The sequence below is a fragment of the Nyctibius grandis genome, chromosome 4, assembly GCF_013368605.1.
Source record: "Nyctibius grandis isolate bNycGra1 chromosome 4, bNycGra1.pri, whole genome shotgun sequence".
Taxonomy (NCBI): Eukaryota; Metazoa; Chordata; class Aves; order Nyctibiiformes; family Nyctibiidae; genus Nyctibius; species Nyctibius grandis.
Genome location: NC_090661.1, coordinates 98,555,955 through 98,569,595, shown reverse-complemented (window position 1 = coordinate 98,569,595; position 13,641 = coordinate 98,555,955). Strand labels below are relative to the sequence as shown.

The window sequence follows — 13,641 nt, the reverse complement described above, 5'->3', positions numbered from 1 at the left end:
TATTTTTGAAAAAGGAGAGTCTGTTAGATTTTTAACTGTGGATCCAAATTGTGCAAATACTTTAGGAGAGATGACCAGCAGATGAGTTCTGGGTGCTTTAGTGTATTTAAGTCTTTGCTACAGTGTTGAGACTTCCTCTTTTGCCTCTTTCTGGTGGAAATACTTGAGAATTTCAGAGTGACAGTGGCAAAGCAAAAACAGATTTTTGAGAGGGACTAAGGGATCAAAGGCAATTTTTTTCTGTTTCATTTCCAGTCATTTGAAAGCTTCATTTAACTTTACCCTATTCAGATGACTTGAGTGTTTTTTCCCACATTTTACAAAGCCAAAACCTGCATTCATGCCATTCACAGAATTTTGTTTGTAGTTAGTTCAAAATAAAAGCTAGAATCACTGCTTAAATTAGAACATTTTTAAAGGGGCTCAAAGTACTCCCTTTGCTCCTTAAGCTTAATTATGTAGAAGCATCTTCATTTTTTGAGGTCGAGATGGAAGTGCTCTGCATTGTCAGTTATTCATTATGCGTGACAGTTAGATTGCATCTTGTTTGATATGTCTTTGGACTGTAAATGAAAATTCTTTAAATGTACTGATTTACATATTTGAATACCATTTAGAACTACCATGAAGTCACCATTAGCGATCATTCTTAATTTATATTGTTCATTTTTTCAGCTTTTAAGTTCTGCCTGCAGTACACGCGTAAAGCTGAGTTCCGTAAACTCTGTGATAACCTGCGAATGCATTTGGGGCAGATCCAGCGTCATCACAACCAAAGCACAGCAATCAACCTCAACAATCCTGAAAGTCAGTCAATGCACTTGGAGACCAGGCTTGTGCAGCTTGACAGTGCTATTAGCATGGAGCTGTGGCAGGTATGCAGCAGGGCTTCTGTAATCCCACTGTAGTCTTCAGCCTTTCCAGAATCTGTTCCATGCAGATCATGTTTCATGGTGTATATATTCTAAGGTAAATACAGGATAATAGCTAAAGAATAAAGTTTTAATATTTAGAATATGGTACTACATGCATATTGAATACTTCATCTGATGTTCCTGGGATTGCTGTTTTCGCATAGCATTTCAAACCAAGTGTCTGCTGGTAGTAGCTCATGGTAAAGTGGCTGCAGTCATTTTGAGTTGTGAAAATGAGAAGTTGATGATGACACCTTCACGTCTGCCATTGTGCATTCTCGTGAGCTAGATCACTGGGAGGAAGTGGTTGTTGAACGTTAAAGCCTGCCATTAGGCTGGGACCCCAGCGTTGCTGGTTGAATTATGTTAGTGTCTAGCCAGTGAGGGCACTATCAAAGCGAATTTTTCAAAGAGGTGGTTTGCTTTTCTGACCTTTCCAATGTCAAATTCCTTAAAAAGACAAGGTTGTAATTTTTTTGTTTCAGGAATTTGTAGAATGTTCTCTGTTGTGTTGTTTCCATTTTAGGTATGTAAGTAATTACATGTAAGGCATTTCCAAGATTTCCTGGATTTTTAGGGAAACCATACCCGATTTTGATCACAAAAATTATTTTTATATATACTGGTAAAACCAGTAAATAGTAGAATTGATATGATAGTAGAATAGTAGAATTTTTGTTATTCTGGTTTGGTGTTTTTTTTTTTTTTTCCGCCTTGGTTTGTAGCTTGAAAATCTGAAATAAGCCAGTTTTCAAAAAATTATGTGAACTAATTGTTAACTACCAAATTCTAAGCAGATAGTTAATGGATTTGCGGTATGTCCAAATCATTTCTTTATTAGGAAAGAAGTATTTCCTTTCATGTAGTTGGCAAAACTGAAGGTCACAGCTTTCAGTGGTATTAAATATATTATAGTCTTACAACCTTTAGTGAATGTATATTTTTCCCTTTTTTTAGGTATTACAAAAAACTTCCTAAAAGTGTATTTGTTTTGTTTTGTTTTTTTTGTTTTTTTTCTTTTAGGAAGCTTTCAAAGCAGTGGAGGATATTCATGGGCTATTTGCACTGTCTAAGAAACCACCTAAACCACAACTGATGGCAAATTACTATCACAAAGTTTCAACTGTCTTCTGGAAATCAGGAAATGCTCTTTTTCATGCATCCACACTTCACCGACTTTATCACTTATCAAGAGAGATGCGAAAGAATCTCACACAAGAGGAGATGCAGAGGTGGGGAAAGATATTTAGTGTGGCCTTAGATTCTATTTTTAACTCCATAGGTTCAAAAATAAACTGAATTGTACCCCAAAAGAAGCAGAAGACATGCATAGCTATGAGCACCTCTGTTTAAAGTGGCCAGTACTAACTGCCTTAAGAGAAACCTAGAGCAAGCAGGATATTTTACAAAGCTATGGAGTAAATAATGTAAACATCAGGATCACCTTAGTTAAGCTTCCTTCTCTGTTACTGACTGGGAAGATAAGCAAGTTAATATGTATCTGTGTTTTCCTTCATTTTTTCTCTTCTGAGTGGTAGTATTTACTTCACAAGATTTCATTATAACTGGTATAAACTTTTCCTTAATATATAAAAGTCTGTATAGCCAAATGGCTTTTAATTTTTTGGTAACAAGTATGATACTGGCAAGGCTTTTGAGGCATGCAGAGTCATTGACTGCATTAACAGACAGACCTTTATACAATCAGAATCTGGTAGGAATAAATACTCCGTGGGAATTCTTATATTCCTTTTCAGCTGGGTACTAAGGTCAGAATTTAAATATTTAATGTCATTTGTATTGTAACATCAAAAGGTACATCTGGCTTGCACGGTAAATCTTAAAAACCAGTCAAAATGACTGGTATGGATTTGCAGCTAAAGTAAGCTTTTAAAGGTGCTGCTTTCTGCTGTTTTCATTGTTTTGTAGTATTTTGATATTTATAGAGGCGGCTTAAATTTCTTTGGAATTTCTGTGTATATATACATATGTATATACACACGTAAGTAATGAAAAGATGTTATCAGAATCTTTCCCCTGTTTACTGAAGAGCATTGCATTCTGTACTCTTATTGTGCAGTTGACGCCTTTTCTGTTATTGCTGGTATTTTTACGGAGTTTTGCATCATGAATGCTGCTCATTCCTACTCTTTAATTGGCACATACATGAAAAGGAATTAGTGTTCTCTTGCAGTTCATCTTTTATGGTTATACCTCCTCAACAGGATGTCTACTCGCGTCCTTTTGGCTACTCTGTCAATTCCTATAACTCCTGAGAGAACTGATATCGCTCGCCTTCTGGATATGGATGGTATCATTGTTGAGAAACAGCGACGTCTGGCAACCCTGTTGGGTCTTCAGGCCCCACCTACACGTGGCAGTCTCATTAATGACATGGTAGGTAGTGGTATACAGATGAGCAGCTTTTAAACATTGAGTCCTGTTTTTGGACTGTTTTCCTTCTAGAGCACTGTGCTTAGTTATGGGACAGCAGTTTAAAAACTAAAACAGCTTTGTGGTTAATTGTATGGCTTACAGTATCGTGTTAAAATCTTGTATTCACAAGAAGGACTGTTTGGAAATGGCAGCAATAACGGGAGGCCTGAGAGCTTGTGTGCACTAAAGAGTCAGATTCAATATTGTCTTTTATGTCACCCAAGCAACAAATGTTGTTTTGAAACTCTGAGGAGTCTCAAAGGGTTTATGAGCTAGAACTTTGTGTTTTTCCCTACTCTAAGGTGCAGTGTAATTAACTGAACCAAGTAGTTGTTTTCCTGTTTTAAATGTATTTTGGATAAGCAAAGGTCAGATACCAAATAGCAGACTGTAAGGACTAGGTTTATCTATCTGCAACCTTCCCAGATATTCATGAGCAACTTAGGCATTCAGTCATAGTTAGGTATTTTCAGAGGATGTCTGAATTTCTTGCAATCATTTGCATGCATTACATTCAAGGTTCATTTTACAATTTGCATTAATTAGTTGGGTATCTCTCCAGTTTGCCTTAAAGCCACAATTTAAAACTTCAGAAGTGTACTCATGAACTGAGATGTGTGGTTTTATTTTGGATGTGAGCCTACATCTGTGTAGTAGGACTTGTGTCTTAGAAATGGCTAATCAGTTGAGGCTGGTACTCTAGTCTAAATATTTATCTTGTTTGTATCGTTTTGTCTACTTTTCCATTTTTAAATACAAACAGTTAAATGGTGTAGCATAGAGTTATTGTCACTGCAATTATGAATGCTGTAATGAAAAATAAGTAGTCTTCTGTATTTAAAAGTACATATGGTGCCTATTTAACTTCTTGAATATAAAATTCTATTTGTTAATATTGTATTTATTTTGAAATCTTTGTTTTTTTTTTTTTTCTTGACTTTAGGTAAGATTCAACGTAGTGCAATATGTTGTTCCAGAAGTGAAAGAACTTTACAATTGGCTTGAAGTGGACTTTCACCCACTGAAGTTGTGTAGCCGTGTCAGCAAGGTAAGTTTTGTAGCGCTGTGTGTATAGTAATTGATCTTGACTAGTAGTCTGTTATTTGAATATTGAATTGTGGTAAAATACCAGCTAGCTTTTTCTGTTGCCAGAATTTTCAATGGTAGGCTTTATTTGGTCAGATTCTATTGCCATGAAATGTACGTAACATCTGATATACATAGTATACCAGATTCTTGAAATAGAATGAAAATTCATTCAGGTCTCTAGAGTGTTATTCAGAGGGCCCCTATAAAGGTGCAGAGTTTTGGGAACATATCAGAAGGTCTTGTTGGTGGAGATGGTACTGAGTTAAATTTTGTTTAAAGATGCAGAAATGAGAAAACTGTGTGTGCACACGTGCATATGCATACCAGTGAATTGCGTGGGAAGTGGAAAAATATGCCAATGACTGTTCTTACTATTAAAATGTAGAGTATTGGGAGGTAAAATAACGTGAGAGCTGTTGATTAGGTTAGTGTAAATTCTGCAATTGATGAAGCACATCATGTTCTTTTTCTTTGATAGTAGGAACAAAGATATTTGAGGTGCTAAAAAGAACTTGAAGTTAAATTAGCAGTGTGGTAAATGTTGCCAGTACTGTCAGTCGTCTTCATACAAAAAATGTTAGCTATCCATTATAAATAAAAGTGTTCTGATGAAAAGGTACGCTCAGTAAAACAATGTAGTATCTGGGCAGAAGTGCTGTTTCATGAGCTGTAACCCAGCAGTATTTAAGAACCATGCTTCTTACTTTAATGTTGATGTTTTTAAGGGTTGATGCAGATAGAGTAACTTTTCAGAATTTTGATAGGTTCTGAACTGGGTGAAAGACCAAGCTGAAAAGGAACCTGAACTGCAGCTGTATGTCCCTCACCTGCAAAACAATACCATTCTTCGCCTTCTGCAGCAGGTATGAATAAAGAAAATGTATGTTCGTAAGTATACATAAGTTAGAAAATGCTTTGGAAGAATATTAAGTTGGGAACTTCCATGCTGAAGTAAATTTTTTCCATCAAATAGAAGACCATTATGATTCTGAAATACTTCTTCCTGGTATATAACCCATATCTGCAGGTTTGTACAGCCATAGTAGCTATACTTAATAGTGGCTGCACAGTGGCATAATGTCTTGCCTAGATTTTCTTTATTAGAGGTCTATGGTGTCTTATTTAACTTAATTCATCATTTCTTAAAACTTCTTTTTGGAGTAAGGTCTGGGTGGGATATTTTATTTTGGGTTTTTTTGTGTGTCTAGGTGCTTTATAACGTGCACATTTCATTGACCTGCTTTCATTACAAGTGACGAGCAGTGTTATTTCTGATGTGCTAAAGAAATGGTTGAAGGCTAATTAGCAGCATAGCTGTACGTAGTTACTGCTGCCAGTCTCCTTCATACAAAGAAGCCATTCAGGAATGGCACTTAATCTTAGGTTAAGTTTGAATACAGTGCAGAAATAAAATCCTGAAACATTTGTAATTAATATTGTATTAATATATATACATTTGTTTATTGATGATTTAGTAAGTTAGCTTTAAAGCCTGTACAACTTCTATTTCTGATCCATTTTTAATAATGAAAAATACCTAATGTTTCTGTTCATGCACAGGTGGCCCAGATTTATCAAAGCATTGAATTTTCTCGTCTGGCTACTCTGGTTCCTTTTGTTGATGCTTTCCAGCTGGAACGTTGTATTGTTGATGCAGCCAGACATTGTGACTTACAAGTAAGTGCTGTAAAAAAGACTTCTGTGAAATGATGTATGGGTTCATGTGTATTCTGTTGGATGAAAACTAACTGGTTGACATTGAACCCAAGGAAGACAATTGATTCTGAGAGATGGAGGTAAACTAGAGTAAAAGATGCATGTGACAATATGTTAAGAACAGACAATTATTTGCATTCTGGTGTGTATTTTTGATGTCTGAGTTGTTTCAGCTGCTGTTGAAGATTGCATTGTTGGTAAAGTTGTCTGTATAGAATGAATGACAGCCTGTAATGAAATGTTTAAGCTGCTGATAAGATACAAGTAGTTTTTAGTTGAGGTTGCTTAGTAATTATCCATTTAGGTTTTTAGGTAAAGCTGAGTTAATTCATTTAGGTTAACACGCAACTTCAGCTTATGTTTTAGATGCGTTGAAATTGCCTGCATTAAAGTCAGGATTCTTGTTTTGCGTATTGCTTATGTGGAGGAAGAGGCAAGAATGATTGTCTTGCAGTACTCATTTCATAGAATCATTGAAAGTTCAGCCTCTTCCAGTGATGATTTTTTTTTCTTTTTGTATAAACCATGGAAATTAAACAAACTTTTATTCACAGTGCTATTTTTTCTTACAATTTGGCATTTCTCATAGTCTGATATAGCTAAATTTTGTTTTTTAAACTAATTTCTGCTTAGAGCTTCTGTTGACTCATATTGGTCATAGGCAGAGCATCAGAGAAATTGTTTAATAATACAGTCCTTTTCTTCCTATTTTTTTTTTTTTTTGCAAAGGTTCGCATTGATCATACTACCCGGACACTGAGTTTTGGCTCAGATTTGAATTACAGTACTAGAGAAGATGCTCCACTAGGCCCTCAACTACAAAGCATGCCTTCTGAGCAGATTAGAAATCAGTTGACTGCTATGTCCTCAGCTCTGGCTAAGGCTCTTGCAGTCATTAAGCCTCCTCACTTACTGGTAAGTCATTTTAAGTCTTCTAAAAATGCTGACAAATTCTGACATTTCCCCAAGTGCATTGCGTGATGTTTATCTGTTGCCCTTATGCAACCTTTTGTTATTTTTTGCTTGTCTGATCACCTGCTCCTTCTAGTAATCTGTTTTCAGTGCAGTGGTAATCAATATTGTTACTGCTGTCCCCTCCCTGCAGAACAGATAGTTGATCCTTGAGGTGTTAATACATACAAATGTGTAGCGTTAATGTATTTGTTAATGACAAAGTATCCTTCTGCATCTGTTACATACTCACCTGTTCTAATAGATCTAAATTTTCTGGTTTAGCACGACAAGCTTGTTTTGAAGTTGTGAGATCATATACGCCAAGCAGTTACTTGGTTTACCTTTCCTTGACATAGGAAAGGCAGTGAGCTATCTAATGATTAACTAAATGTGACATTGCAAGGATTTGAGTAGGTAGCAGTAGAGCATTGTGGTAACAATCTCTGATATAATTTTACAGTAATGGTGGGCTGCATTTATATACTTGTAGATTAAGTAGAAACGTAAGCTAATAACTCGACACTTTATACCAAGGCTTATATTTTGATGAATGTGTTTTCTAAGATCAGGTGTTCCATTTCATTTTGTTTTTTTTCAGGTTGGTGGTAGTCAGCTATTTGTACTTGTGAAAAAGAATAAATCATTCTTAAATCACTCAACTAGTTAGTATTTGGTCATAACTAAAATAATGTCAAAATGTACACAAGGTGCCTGAGTTTAAATTGCCAGTCTTGCATGTATCGGATTTAGGATATACCAAATTATAACTTACCCATAGATTGGCCTACAGACCTCGGATTTGTTTAAAATTTTGCATGCATTTTTTGAAAATCCAAGAGCCTGCTTTCTTCATTCTTCCTGGAGAAACTGCTGTTGTGAAGAACCTGGAATGTAACTTCATAGTGGAATGTAAAAACATGAACAAAAGATCCCACAACTCAAGAACTGACCTGTCCTTGTCACTCCCTGTCCTCCTCACTGAGGCTGTTGGCTTCAAGGTCGAACTCACCGATGAGCTCACATTTCAGGTTCTCCAGAGCCCTGCAGGAGCAAGGTGTAAATCACTCTCCGATTTCCAGCATGCTTTGGTTGTGGCAAGTTAAACCTTCACTTCTCTTAAAAGAGCAGTGGTAATTTTTTCTTTTGCTTTATGTTTATGAAAGATTTCATAGCAAACCTATCAAGTAATTTTTCTGTATGGAAAAAAGGCTGATAGCAAGGTGTCCATGTTAGATTTTTTTATACAGGTTGAAATATTAAGTAATATTCTTAAAATATAAGCTGACAAAGTAGGACTGTATCGTGACACCTAATGCTAGCTTACTTATGTTAGCTTGAACATATATTAGCTGTGTTTAAGATAAAAATATTTCCATGTAGGTTTTTCCCTAAAAAGATTTTATTAGTGATTGGTGTTAGACAGGTGGATTGTTGCTTTGAAAGAAAAAACATGCTTTACCTGTACATTCAGAGATAGAAATGACTAATAGTTTTATACTTGACGTGTTAGTAAAATCAGCTGAACAAGACATAAATGCTAATAAATACACCTGTAGAATTGCAGTACAGTATCAAGGTTAATATCGATCTGTGTGGTTAGAGAAACTAGAACAAGTTGATATCTTTTTTTCCTTTGCTGTTCAGATTGAAACTTTTCACTTTTTTCAAGAATTTAAAAACTCATTTTCTTTCAAATTTGTTATGATTTACAAAGTCGTTAAATTAATGTATAGTTTTTCGGTTTTTGTGTTTCTGGCACCTCCATTTATCTTTAAATGCTTGCAGATCTGCAACAAAGTATGGATGTTTCAGTGTTTTTGTTGAATGCCATAGAAGTGACAGATTACTAAAAATACCTCTGAGCTAGCTCACATTTCAAGAGCGGTATGACTGAGGGAGTGTAGTGAGCTGATAGGGCTGCAGTGTTTTCCTCCTTGCTGGACTGATTAAAATGGGCAGCTCCCTGAGCTGGCACAATTACAGCTCTTCACGTGTGCAGCATGAATCCCTGCAAAAAACTGTATAGGTACTCTGGAGGAGAATGGTGGGGTGGTTAAAAGGATGCTTAAGGAATGTTAGAGAATAGTCTATATGCTAGCGTCTAGAAGTCTACTGCTTTTTGTTATTTGATTAAAGCAGTTTTATATACAATGTTTATACCTAAATTGTTGAGAGACAATCATCAGTTTTTTATTGTCTCACAGGTGGTGCTTTGTGTCAGTTAGGATATTTTTCTCTTACATTAGTGTGTTTGGAAAAAAACAAAGCTTTAAAAACAAGGGAGCTTTGGTGAAATACAGCACGTGCGGTGCTAGACTTGCTAACACATGCAGAGACAAACAAGATTGACCCCCCTACTCCCCTTTCAGTTAGAGTCTTAAATATCACTAACAGATGGATGTGCAATATTTTTGGACAGAAAAAAGGTGTGAAAAGAACATGCCTAAGATGTGTTGCAGAATATTGTCTGATACAGACAACTTTCTCCATGTGCACGTGGTTCTAGTCAGTTGATACTACCTTGTTATGCTACTTAGATGAATGATTAGATTTGCCATTATGGTTGTAGTTCCATGCAGTTGGCAAGTTTGGAGAATAAAACTAACTTTGATTTTTCTTTGAGAAACATTTGCTGTGCTTTCTGCCTTTTTAAAGAGATGCTATATACATCACTGTCTTATCCTTCATTTAAATTCAGCAAGAGAAGGAAGAACAACATCAGCTGGCAGTCACTGCCTTCTTAAAAAATTCAAGGAAGGAACATCAGCGTATTCTTGCACGTCGTCAAACGATAGAGGAAAGAAAAGAGCGCCTTGAAAGTTTAAACATCCAGCGTGAAAAAGAAGAACTGGAACAGCGTGAAGCAGAATTGCAAAAAGTCCGGAAAGCTGAAGAAGAGAGACTGCGCCAGGAGGCGAAGGAAAGGGAGAAGGAGCGTATCCTGCAAGAGCATGAACAAATCAAAAAGAAGACTGTTCGTGAGCGCTTGGAGCAGATTAAGAAGACTGAACTGGGAGCCAAAGCATTTAAAGATATTGATATTGAGGTAAACAACTTCTTATTGAAGTTTTGAGTTACTTTTTTTATGCTTTTGGTGTTACCATTGCTAGGCTGCCTGAATGTCATGTTCTTTACTAGTTTTATATTGTAACTGGTCTTACAAACAGTCTCTCTTAAAAATGAGACAGGCAGTTTGACACTTAAATTTAATTTGCTCAACAGTGTAAGTTGTTAATACAAACCTAATACTGAGTTTGGACAGGACCATTTTTAACCTGGAGGAATTAAGTCCAGCTGTTTTTTTTTCCCCCCCTTGTTGTTAAACAGTATCTGAAATAATACAGAATAAACCTCCAGATTCCATTTTGTAGTACCTGAACTGTGTCTGAATTAAAAATCAAGATACAAATGCTTTAAAGAGCTTGAAAAATAAAATACAAGTTACCCAGAAGAGAGGAAAAGAAACTGAGAACGTTTCTGAAGCAAATTAGTTTAAAAGCTAAGGGGAAGACTGCAGAGAACCTTAAATAAATAAACAAACCACATTTTTAACAGAAAAAATGTTTGCTTTATTTTGTATTGATAACTGTACTTGGTTGTAGGATCTTGAAGAATTGGATCCTGACTTCATTATGGCTAAACAAGTTGAACAGCTGGAGAAAGAAAAGAAGGAACTTCAAGAACGTCTGAAGAATCAGGAGAAAAAGGTGTGAAGTAAGAAGGGTACAAAACCATTGCTATACAATGCTTCAGTTATTGTGAACTTCAAGAATGAAACAGGTTATATGGTACAGTTGGTAATTTGGTTCGCTTAAAACTGGCTTGATACTAGAAAGTGGCAAGTTACTTAAAAAGGTTCCAGTGAGGATCTTTTATGCTGCAGGCCTCTAAGCCTGCTGCTTATACTGAGCAAAGTAGCAGAAAATTAAACAGTAGAATTAGTTGTCACCTGGGTAAATATGATCTACCTGGAAAGGTCAGCACAGCTTCTGTAAAAGAATTGTAAGCCAGGGCTTCCTCGTGGAGTTCTCTGAAGCTGTCAAAACAAACATGAGTAAGGGTGATCTGGTTGGTGTAACTAAGCTGGATTTTCCAAAAAAGCTTTTTACGAAGTTCTTCACCAAACAAGACTTAGCAGCTGTGGGGTAAAAGGAGGAGTCTTTGAGTGATGTTCAGCTGAGATAGATATAAAATACTTTATGTAAGGAAAGCAGATAATAACTATCCCCCAGTCTTTAGCTTTACATATTAAATGGTGGGCTCCAGACTTAACATTCTTAGTCGGCAATGAGAATTTGGTGGTTCTGCATCTCAAGCACTGTGTGCAGTTCTGATCTCTTTATCTCAAAAAGGACACGGTTGAACTGGAAGCTTGAGAGGAGGCCAACAAGAATTATCAGTGATGTGGATTGGCTTCTGTGTAAGAAAGGTCTATGTAAAATAGTACCCCTACGACTGAAAGACTTCAGAAGAGAGGATGTGGTAGCAGTCTGTAACAGTGTATGTGTTGCAACAGCTGACAATGGGGAGCAGTTGTTCTTGCGCTGACTGCAAGGGATACTGAACTAGGAAGCATCACATGAAGCTAGTAGGAGCCATATTCAGAACTATTGGTAGGTAGAAGGTGGATCCATCATGCTGTGAGCCATAGACACACAGGAGTTCTTTCCAAAATATGTTGTGTATAAAAAGCTGCTTTGAGTTCAAACGGACAAGAGGAGAAACACACCAATGCCTACTAAATACAAAAACCTTCAATACAGGAAATGCTGGGAGCTGAAAATTGATGAAGCTGAGTGAGTATTGTATATATGCCTGCCTCTGGCTTGTATATTTGCCCAAGAGTGCACTTAGTTGCCAGTGGTAGAGGTTAAGTTCTTGGTTAGGTGGACCTTTCATGTGGTCTGACATGGTTGCTCTTATATAACAATAATATATCAGATATATTGGAGAAGTCTTCAGATGCCGGCATTTTCTTTGGGGGATGGTGAAGATTGAGTCTTCCAGATATGGTCTCTGCATTATGATGTGCTAAAGGTATGTTATCTTTATTTAGATTGACTATTTTGAAAGAGCAAAGCGCTTAGAAGAAATTCCTTTAATAAAGACTGCATATGAGGAGCAAAGAGTGCATGATATGGAGCTGTGGGAGCAACAGGAAGAAGAAAGGGTAAGAATTTTTTGTTCAGGTGATAAAATCCAATAGCAATGAATGAAAAATAGTGGGTTTTGCATGGTCTTTTTTTTCCCAGCTCAATCCAAGGGAAGAAGGGAAAAAGAAGGGGTAAGAAGTGTTGGCTTTGCAATTTCATTGTGCTAGTGGACAGCAGTATCCTCTGTCTTGGATCTGAAAGAGGAAAAGATAATTTCTCTTTCTAGTGGCTGAGGTAGATCGATTACAAATATATAGTAAGATTTGACTTTGTAATACTTTGTATATTATCTGTTTTTAGATCACCACTTTGCAGTTGGAGCGCGAGAAAGCCCTTGAGCATAAAAACAGACTCTCAAGGATGTTGGAGGATAGAGATCTATTTGAAGCCAGGCTCAAAGCATCACGACGAACTGTTTATGAAGTACGTGAGATATGGTATTGTAATAAAATATTCCCTTGAAGTGAGAAACTAAACTTGTGACCCAGTGATTCTTCTTGAAAATTAGAAAGAAATTATGGAATTGTTTATTTTCTGCTTTGACTTAAAAGGAAATATATATATATTCTTGCACCCATTCCTAAGTATTATCGCTTACAATTTTCGACAACTTCGGGAACAGCTTATATGGAAAATAAAGCATAGGTAAATTATTTATTTGAATAAATAAATTGCAACTGTTAGTAAGAGATCATTGGGTAGCATATGAGCAGCCAGCTGTATCTGTACAAGTACTTGGACTTACTGCGGTGTTGGAATAATACTGACAACAATATTGAAGCTGAGAAATAGAAATACTTGTCTTTTTAATATTTTTGTTTGAATCTGGAAATTGTTTTGATAGCCCAAGTATTTGGAATTTCAAGCTTAGTTTTATGTTTGCAAAATTTAATAACAAATTAGACCATGAGGGCAGGAAAAGAACTGTGCCTTTGTTTCTTGCTCTACATCTTTAAAATTCTACATTTGCTGGGGCTGTTTATAGCTTTGATTATTTGGCTATGTTGCAGTAAGAACTGATTTTAAAAAAAGAAGAAAAAAGGTATTATGTTAAAATAAGTTAACTAACTGCATATGATTCTTTGCAACAATATAAGTAATTTTAGGTAATGTATTTTAGGTACAGGTAAATTATTATTCAGGTAATTGCTTTCCTGAAAAAGCAGATGGAGGACTAAAATTGCACATGCTGATTGTCTGTCTTCTAAGTAGGAGTATATTCCCTTATGCAGAATTTATTGCACAAGAGGTTGAAATGGCAAACAGGTGGTTGTTTCTCAGTGGAGCAAATGTAGTATGTTTGCAGTTGGTTTGTGTTTCTGTGCAGCTTTATTTAGCAATTTGTGTAACTGTCTAGCTCTTAAACGTTACAGTTCTGG

The 13,641-nt window shown here is 36.1% G+C and overlaps 1 protein-coding gene and 1 non-coding gene across 3 annotated transcripts in view; both read left to right on the top strand.

Annotated features, from left to right (window-relative positions):
- The window catches only part of EIF3A (eukaryotic translation initiation factor 3 subunit A), a 33,576-nt gene that overhangs the window by 6,645 nt on the left and 13,290 nt on the right, over nt 1–13,641 (top strand). For both annotated transcript variants that reach the window (XM_068398368.1, XM_068398367.1), the window contains exons 5-15: nt 676–875; nt 1,938–2,146; nt 3,140–3,311; nt 4,294–4,398; nt 5,204–5,302; nt 6,000–6,116; nt 6,885–7,070; nt 9,808–10,155; nt 10,712–10,816; nt 12,166–12,279; nt 12,563–12,685. In XM_068398368.1, coding sequence (XP_068254469.1) covers nt 676–875; nt 1,938–2,146; nt 3,140–3,311; nt 4,294–4,398; nt 5,204–5,302; nt 6,000–6,116; nt 6,885–7,070; nt 9,808–10,155; nt 10,712–10,816; nt 12,166–12,279; nt 12,563–12,685 — 1,778 coding nt within the window. The remainder of the gene's footprint in view (nt 1–675; nt 876–1,937; nt 2,147–3,139; nt 3,312–4,293; nt 4,399–5,203; nt 5,303–5,999; nt 6,117–6,884; nt 7,071–9,807; nt 10,156–10,711; nt 10,817–12,165; nt 12,280–12,562; nt 12,686–13,641) is intronic.
- Nucleotides 5,660–5,792, top strand: LOC137663262 (small nucleolar RNA SNORA19). Its single transcript, XR_011048162.1, has one exon. It is a non-coding gene; the product is annotated as a small nucleolar RNA SNORA19 (small nucleolar RNA).